A 9,014-nucleotide genomic window follows, 5' to 3' on the forward strand; every position below is an offset into this window, starting at 1 on the left:
TGTAGCCAAATATGTAGGGAAAAATAGAGTGTTCAATCAATAATAAAGAGCTTAAGTTTACAAGATACTATCAAACTTTCTGAATCAAAAACATGATATGTGTCAAAACCTAAACTTTTATTATCATTAAATACTTATTCGGTTAAATATAATGCGACGATTTCTGTAATCTTCTATTAAAGAAATATATTTTCTCGAATAATATCGTCGGAGAGAAAGGAATAGGTTTATCACATTATTGACAAAACTACCTTAAAATAATGTCAATAATTCTCTCCAACGGTCTAATAATACCTTTTGTCCCCCTCATCTTATTGTGGTGGTTCCACCCAACTCCTTTCGTATATTAAATTTTAAACTCTTTTTTTTTTTTTTTTTTTGTAGTTTTAAATCATTTCATTAAGTTTTAATTTTAAGCATACAAATTAAGTTTCTGGTGGGCAGGCTATGAAAATTCTAAGTTATAAAAAAATCTAAAAATCTATATACAAAATGATTTATATCTTGCTAAAGGATCAAAATTAGATTTTATTATGCATGTATGATAAGGTTCATGCATAATATACTTTACCACATGCCTCTTGATATCGAAAATAAAATTTGACATCGCTTAAAATGTTCTGCTTAAAAATAAAAGGAGACATCTCTTCCAATATATACAGATAAGAAACTTTATAAAGTCTCAACCAAAAGGAACTTTAAAACGTTCTACACATTTTGTGAGGCTCAATAAACAATGTATCCTGAACCCAACAATTATTTTTGGTGTTATAAAGATACAAAATATTTTCGTTGTGAATCTATTATTAGAACAAAAATACTTTTAGCTAATCGTGATTTTGGTATGTCACTTTCTTCAAAGTAGGGATTTCTTTTGTGTTCACCAAGGAATGTTTTAAGATCTACTGATCAGGAATTAATATTTTACTAACCCATTAATAACAGCATTTAAAAATCAATAATTATAAACGTAAAAAAAAAAAAAAAAATACGACACTGGGCACACAAACCCCTTGACCCTCGTGTGCTGTCTCCAAAAGAAAACAGAAACGTCAAACAATGAATGTAACTTCAAAGAAAGAAAAAAAGGTTGACATTTTCACTAATTTTCACAGTCAAAAGAAGCCAATATCGAACTGTACAACACGAAAAAAAAAAAAAAAAAAGAGAGAGCTTGGAAGGAGGCTATGCATGAGTTTTTACAGACAGAAAGCTTTTGCTACATTTGAAACCTAATCAAACACTATTTTATTCATTCATTATTCATATTTCAAAGACATTGTTATTCCAACATCACCTTCACAAAGCAAAAGCTTATTTTTACCTATACACACTTTCCTCCTGCTTTAGCTCTGAGTACATTCAAATGGGTGAAAGTTTCCTTCTGCCAATTCTTGCATCCTAAACCTTTGCAGAAGCTCCACAGATCTGAAAGTGAATTATATCAATGCACAACAACAAATCACCAAATCAACTTTGTGATCTCTTAAACCGCATGGAGTTTTAATATTAACTCAAACCCCTCATCACAGAAAACTTACAGGGGATTCTCTCGACTGTGGCTTAGCTTCTGTTGATTAATCTCCATTACTTCCACCACATTGGCCGTTGCAGGTCCAGCTGATCCACCCGCTACAATTGATGGGACTGCTGCGGTTGGGCTCCATATCTTCAGACACATTTTTATTAGCAAATGTTAATGTAAGAGATCTTACATGAAACTAAACCAAACCCTCAAGATAGCTTTGTACCCTTTCTTACCTTTATTGTATTATCAATTCCACTCGTCGCCACAACACTATCAATTGGGTGACATTGGATGCAGTTCACAACTAGAAACAAAGGCTTATTCTTTTAGCCAACTAAACGAAATTCACTGAAAATTGGGGAAAAAAAAAAATACTTAGGTAATGGATAAGCGTGATAAAGAAATTAACCTGCTTGATCGCCAAGTAGCACTTTCATAAGCCTTCCCGTCTGTTTCTCCCATATAAACCACCTACCATCATCGCTTCCGCTTGCAATATATTCACCTGAAATTTGGTAAGAAAATGTTCACCGAGAGTCATTGACGTTTCAAATTTTGTAAACGGCTTCTTTCTCATACACTGGGATAACATAAATGTTGCAACCCTAAGAAACTTACCTCTCTGACCAAGAAAACTGGCCTGCTTAATATCAGTCCCGGTATTACAGTGGCCAACATATCTACGCTTCATATCAATGGCTCCCTCTGGCTATAATCACCGAGAATCCAATGGTGTAGAAGTTATATATCAAATTAAGGAAGGGTATGACACAGCTTAAAAGAAGCCAAGTACTAACTTAAAAAAACGCATTCAATGTGCTCAATTTGTTTCACTTAAAGAATCACCAATCCATAATCCTATAACTTACCTGATAAGACGTTCTATCATTTTGAGATGACGATGCAGTTCCTGAGGAGGCATTATCAACTGTATTTTCCATCGGTTTATCATCACCTACTCTATGAATTCGTAGGTTGAGACTGCCACGCATAGAATTCGAGTCTGGATCTCGTCCTTCATCATCAGACAAGGAAGTTTGAATATCCAATTCCAATTCCTCGTCATAATCAGAGTCTTCTCTTTCGGATCTTGACATATCATGTGAACTGTCACTGTTGGCCTCTGATCTATAAAGTATGTCACTCAAAGAAAGTACTCTAGTGGTTCCAGCTCCCGTCTCTTCATTTTTCTCAGTTCCAGCTGATTTGTCAAACAAAAGACAAGTACAAGAGCATTAAAATGTGAAAAGAAAATTCCTTGCCTGAATCATGAAAGCTTTTAAGCACAGAAATACTCCTTGGGAATGTAAAGATCCCCCAAGCCAAAGAAAAGAGCTCTACATGTGTTACTTCGATACACTTTCCAATCAACAGAACAAACATCAGACACATAGACAATACTATATTGTTCTGGACAAAAAATTAAAGGAAGAAAGAGAAGCCAGATGGAGTTAAAGATGATTCTACGAATATATGTTAACGATTCTTCTATTCTAGCTCGATGTGGAAAACGGTAACAGCATGAAAAGTGAAATATTACTGTTACTAAGCAGTTTATCTGCAGGAAAGACATACGTCAGTTGTCACAAACCTGCTTGAAGATCCCTTTTAATGCTCTCCACCTTTGCCACTATATCGGCATCTGATGGGTTCAGATTTTGTGCAGCAGTGGCAAAATCTAAGGCTTCTTTACATCTTCCCAACTGCGTGAAAGCACATTAGTACATGAAATAGAAGGGCGGCTAAAATAAATGCTTATTGCAGAATCATCTCTGTCAAATAGTAAACTAAATTAACTGTGATCAGAGCTATGAATTTACTTGATGCAGCGCTTCAGACATGTAGTAATGAGCTTTAAAAGATGAAGCATCAATTCTCCGAGCATTTTGACAATCTCTTACGGCCATATGAGCATCATTCTTCCACTTCCTCTGGAAAATAAAGGAATCAGCTGACTGTGGTTATCAGGGAGGATGTAGGGATTCAAGCTAGTTATAGACACCAGTTCTAAAGGACCTTGAGCAACAATGCAGCACGAGTACAAAGGCATTCATGCCTTAGCGCGGACTCTATATCATTAGAATGAGCATCCAGAACTTCATTAGCTGCCTCAATTGCATAGAAAACATCTGTACCCTCTTCTAAAGACATTTTGGCAATTTCTACCAATTCGGTGCACTTCTTAACCTGAAAAGAAAGGAGTCAGATGCATTAAGCAAATAGAATGACAAGGTCACCTTATGGAACAAATACAAAGGGAGGTGCGAACCGTTGCAGAATTGTTATTTCTGTGAAAGCCACTTTGAGGAGTGACGGAAACCTGAGGTGGAGATTCTACATTGTGGAGGGCGTTACTGAAAGAAAAAAAGTTATCTACATCCCCTGGTGTGTATTGCATAATTCCCGTGCCTACAAGTCACAAACAAAGGAATGAATCAACAGACATTGAGCTTAAAAAGATAGCAAAATGTTAGAAAAACTGACATTTTCAATGCGAAAAAAAATTGTAAACTAAGTAGGTAACTTTAAGCTTTAAGCAGCAAGCATCTCAACTGTACCATTATTCACATCCATCAGGTAGACATGCTCCCCGCTGTAACTGAGCAAAACTTCTTCGCCATTAGGACTAAAAGTAACATGTGTTAGGTGCAAATTTGTTCGCCCCTGAAATGATTTAAGATGTAGCAGACAGTGAGCTTGGGAAAAGCTTTGACAAAGAACACAATTTTACCACAGCAGTGTAGAACTAGTAGAGTATATTAATATTAATCAGATTAAACTAACACGTTCAGAAAGATGTATGGGACAGAAGTAATTGACACATGGAGGTGGAGGCATCCTTTTCCGACTTGATGTCAACGGTGGGAGCATCCTTCTATCGTACAAACGAGCAAATGCATCACTGCCAAAGAGGAAAAAAGAGCAACAAGTTAATTAAGAGAAAAGGAGAGAGCTCTAATCCACAAACATGGAGGCCAATACCTTCCACCAACAAGAAGTAGGTGTGGTCTTGTGGCACTTATATCACAAGACTTCAGGGAGAGTGTTTGCTTAGGAGGGTCCGCTAGTGCTCTTTTGGCACCACTGCGCAGATCAAGCTGCAAAATTCAGAGCTATCAACAACTTTAATTTGCACAAGAAATTTTTCATAAGAGCCACACCATATAATTATATATACATCTAGCAAAGAATCCAGATAAAGCTCGTATGATATTCAAACACCCACACAAGACATCTAATATATAAATATATGGAAAATACAAGGGGAGTATACAAGAATATGGCACTCTGTTAGAAACTCATAGCTGACAATCTAAAGTGGAAAAAAAATGCTAAAGAATTTTGATCATAGACACTAGAAAAGTATCAAAATATTGTTTTGGAGAAAGTTAAAGCCAAGATGGAAGTACTAGACAAACAGACCCTTAACTAAAACAATGTAACCGGAGTTTTGGATATTACCAGAACACTGCGGCATTCTTGGTGAGCGGATCCAGGAGGAGGACAAGAGGTGGACTCTCGGAAATCATGCTGCCGTAAAGTCCCATCTTCACTAGCACTCCATACAACATTGGGGTTACCAGGTTCAACCTACACGGTGGTAAAAACCTCTGCTAAATAAACAAACAGCTCAATATGCAAGACCCAAATACTGATTAAGAGGTTCTTACAGCTAGTTTTTTCACTCTTCGTGTGTGACATTGGTACAATGCTGATGGAGTAATAGCATTGTCATCATCCCCTCTACTGCTTAAACGGGATAGGTTGAATAGCCTAACCTACAAGATAAGAAACATACACGCACACACCCCAGAAGAAAAATAAGATTATCAATTCCATACAAACCTTAAAGAGCACAACCCAAAGGAGTAGTTTTATATACCTCAGCATCTCCAGCACCAGATACCACAAGCTCGTCAGAGGTTTCAGGGACAAACTTCGTACAGAATATGTTGGCAGTATGCCCTGTATCTATAGAATGCAAAAGCTTCCGACTGGAGTAATTCCAAATATTGATCTGCAAATTAAAAAGAAGATATAAATTTCTAGAGAAATTCGATGCTCAATTGGACTTCTTTAATACTCTCACCCAAACTAGCTATAACAGCAAACGGTGAAACACTACGTAGACGATATAGTTTTTGGAGGATGTAACCATCACTATAGAATATAGATACTTCTTAATCAAACCAAACAAGCTCAACTAACTGATGCAAAGACTTGACTACCCAAAACTCCAATTTATCTGAACTACACAAGTGTAAAAAATAAAACTGAGTGATGCAACAACAACGAAAGGAAGAGGTGCTAAGCTGGTATATAAAAGGAAAATAAAAATACCCTTAAATCATCTGATCCAGAAATCAAGAGTGAGCCATTAGAGTTCCAAGCCAGAGCATTAACACAGCCTTGATGTCCCTGCCACAAACAATAAACATCATAAGAGAAGAATACACGGATAGACATAGTCAAGGGTCTTCAGCAGCAATTAAACTAAATCGTACCTCCATTTCCTCTTCCTGAGAAAGTCTCCGAACCAAGGAAGAGTGTAATTGCATTCTTTGATCAACCTCCTAGAAAGCAAGAATTTGAACAAAGTCTTTCTTTACTAAGGAATTGAAGTATATATATGTTACGAGAATCAAAGTCTCGCACTGTACCTAAAACCCTAGCAATAATAATAATGAGAAAGAAAAGCAAAAAATCCAAATTCCAATGGGAGACGAACGCAGAGGTTGAGGTAACGTACATGACCCGGGTCCTGGGACCTTGTGTGGAGGAGATTGAAGATGTTACCATCGTGAAATCTGAGATTATCCATGGAGAAAGCGATCGCCACCGATGATGACAAAATTGGAAGAAGAAAAAAAAAAGCCCTTTAGGCTCTCTTTCTCTCTTTGCAATCTGACGCAATTTCTCGTAACTGGTTCTTCTACATTCTACGGTGAGATCATCTGCGCTCATGTGTTGTGTATTTACGTACTCTTAACACATCTCAGCCGTTCGTTATTTTCTAACGATTTAATTACAGAGAGGTGCTTTTATTTTTAATAATCGGGGATAACAATTTTTGTTGTCTCACTATTATCGGATTAATTTTGTGAATAGGTCACTATTATCGGATTAATTTTGTGAATAGGTTATAAATTAAGTTTTATATTATTGTATAATCTGAATTTATTATTTCTGAAAATATTTGAAAGAATATTTTTTTTTGGTGAGATAAAGGGAGATTAACCTCCCATAAAAGAAAACAAAGAACTAAAAGAAAACTACTACATAAGAACTTGTCTCGGAAACGTAATCCCAAGCTCATTTTCTCTGAGAATTCCAACTAAATCAGGCGGGACTGCAGCCAGGAAGTGAAAACCTGGGGACAAAGAAAGAGCAAGACCCGCCAAACCATTCGCTAATCGATTCGCCTCACGATAAACATGTAACACTCAGACTAACCAGTCCTTTTTGAGAAAGCCATGGCACAATCGTACCAGGAAAGACAAGGGGTGTGAATCACTTATCCCTGTGTTTAAAAAACCAACCACCAATTCTGAGTCAACCTCTAGTTCCAGACACAACACTCATCGCTCCCATGCCATGTACAGCCCGTAGTAGACACCCCATAGCTCAGCCAATGGCGCCGAACATCTTCCAATATTCAGCGCAAAGCCCCCGCACCAACGACCTGTTGCATCCCTTAACACTCCACCCGCAGTAGCTAAACCAGGATTGCCTTTCGAAGCTCCGTCCGTATTGAGTCGCATCCAACCCTCCCCCGGACGCTTCCAACCAATGAACGCTTCGACTCTAGCTCGTGTAGGATTTAGAGCCTTACTCCGATCATTTGCCACAGATATATCCCTCGCCAAATCTTTTAAGAATCTGACTCGGTCCCTACACTTGCCCACCTCTCCAAAGATATTACCACATCTCCATTTCCAACTCCACCACACTACTAAAGCAAACAGCGTGCACCATGGAACTCCATCCACTACCACCTCATCCGACAAGTATGCATAAACCCATTCCAGCAAAGATCCTGTAAAGAACAAATGTCTTCTTCGACGCGGAACTAGTCTCTCCCATACTCCGGATATAGTCGGACAATCCCGAAGTATATGTATGATCGTCTCAAACCCTCCCTTACAAGCCTGGCAAACAGACGAGTCACACAGATGTCTCCTCTGTCTTTCTACATTTGTCATCAGAACCTGATTAGTGACCAACCATAAGAATGTACGCACCCTCTCAGGCACCCAAATCCCCCATACTCGTTTGTAGAAAACTTCCATATCCGGTTTAGGAAAAGCATCCCTAGTCATCATAGAATAAGCAGATTTAACTGAGAATTCACCATCCATTGTACCACTCCAGGACACACGATCTATGCCCCCATAACATTATCCACCACAAAAGCTGCTAGCTCCATTCTCACCAAGTCCGTGGTATAAGGAGATATCATCTTATACTTCCAACCTGACCCACTCTGCCATAAATCGCTTACCCGCAAAACTTCATAGTTGATAGGTAACATCCCAACCACGCCCTCCACTAGCGGTCTGTCTGCTAGCCATTTATCAGTCCAAAACTTAATCGAGCCACCATCTCCAATAACCCAACGAGTTCCCTGAATAATCACATCCCGTAAGCCCATGCCCACACTCCTCCATGTGGAGGACCAACTACTCTTCACTAAAAGCCAACTCCAGTTTTGAGCATCAGCCACCTTGTATTTGCAACGAAGAACACGTGCCCATAACCCATCCTTATCATGTAACAGACGCCATCCTACTTTGGCTATGAGAGCTCTGTTCATGTCTTTCGTCGTGCGGATTCCAAGGCCCCCTTCCCTTTTAGGAAAACACACCTTTTTCCATACATCAGATGAAGCTTCCGTTTTTCCGTTGTGCTTCCCCATAAAAAGGAACAAGACACCTTATCCAAACAAGCAAGAACCGACTGAGGAAGCATGATCGTGCTCATTGAGTGAACAGGGATGGAGGACAACATCGCTTTTGTAAGCGTTAGCCGTCCCGCGAAACTGAGGACATGACTCTTCCACCCCGCCAACCGGGAGGAAACTCTCTCCAGAATGTCTCCAAAAGTTTCTTTATTCAACCGTTTGTGCAGAACTGGCATCCCTAAATATTTGCCCAGTTGCTTAGTGCATCCAATGCCACTCTCACTACTGATCAGTGTCTCTAACTCCCTCGATACATTATAAGAAAAGTAGATCTTTGACTTTTCTAAGCTTACTTTCTGACCCGAAGCAACACAAAACTTCTCCAATACACTCCGAATCACTCGAATTTGATCCACTGACGCTTCCGCAAACAAAATTAGATCGTCAGCAAAACAAATGTGAGACAACTTTGGGCCACTCCGTGAGAGTTTAATTGGTTTCCAATCTTTTCTGACAACAGCCCTATCAATCTGTTGACACAATCGCTCCATACAGAGAACAAACAGATATGGGGATATTGGATCC

General features: G+C 38.7%; 1 protein-coding gene across 3 annotated transcripts; it reads right to left on the minus strand.

Annotated features, from left to right (window-relative positions):
• Window positions 1-1,080: 1,080 nt before the first annotated feature.
• On the minus strand, window positions 1,081-6,547 carry LOC104705359 (protein ALTERED SEED GERMINATION 2). 3 transcript variants are annotated; one of them, XR_015563273.1, is made up of 19 exons: window positions 6,279-6,521; window positions 6,034-6,102; window positions 5,870-5,947; window positions 5,412-5,546; window positions 5,200-5,307; window positions 4,991-5,119; window positions 4,511-4,626; window positions 4,313-4,430; window positions 4,087-4,192; window positions 3,798-3,937; window positions 3,545-3,715; window positions 3,349-3,459; window positions 3,104-3,231; window positions 2,398-2,729; window positions 2,147-2,237; window positions 1,938-2,033; window positions 1,762-1,832; window positions 1,542-1,669; window positions 1,081-1,428 (listed from the first exon to the last, which is right to left on the minus strand). XR_015563273.1 is itself a non-coding variant. In XM_087460630.1 (19 exons), the coding sequence occupies exons 1-19, from the start codon at window positions 6,348-6,350 to the stop codon at window positions 1,347-1,349; spliced, it is 2,265 nt and encodes a 754-aa protein (XP_087316756.1). In that variant the 5' UTR covers window positions 6,351-6,547; the 3' UTR covers window positions 1,081-1,346. The 3 variants fall into 3 exon arrangements, 2 of the variants coding, with proteins under 2 accessions (XP_087316756.1, XP_087316757.1); XM_087460630.1 differs by having other exon boundaries at window positions 3,120-3,231; window positions 6,279-6,547; XM_087460631.1 differs by having other exon boundaries at window positions 3,120-3,231; window positions 6,034-6,189; window positions 6,279-6,435.
• Between the last annotated feature and the right edge of the window lie 2,467 nt (window positions 6,548-9,014).

The sequence above is a fragment of the Camelina sativa genome, chromosome 8 (genome assembly GCF_030686135.1).
Source record: "Camelina sativa cultivar CO46 ecotype springtype chromosome 8, ASM3068613v1".
Taxonomy (NCBI): Eukaryota; Viridiplantae; Streptophyta; class Magnoliopsida; order Brassicales; family Brassicaceae; genus Camelina; species Camelina sativa.

Bases quoted from the DNA above. Each gene is read 5' to 3' on its own strand.
- LOC104705359 (XM_087460630.1), bottom strand. From the start codon at position 6,350: ATGGATAATCTCAGATTTCACGATGGTAACATCTTCAATCTCCTCCAC. The intron at 5,948-6,033 runs GTACGATTTAGT...TGTTTGTGGCAG, and splicing joins CTCAGGAAGAGGAAATGGAG to GGACATCAAGGCTGTGTTAA. The intron at 1,833-1,937 runs GTTAATTTCTTT...CTTTGTTTCTAG, and splicing joins GCTACTTGGCGATCAAGCAG to TTGTGAACTGCATCCAATGT.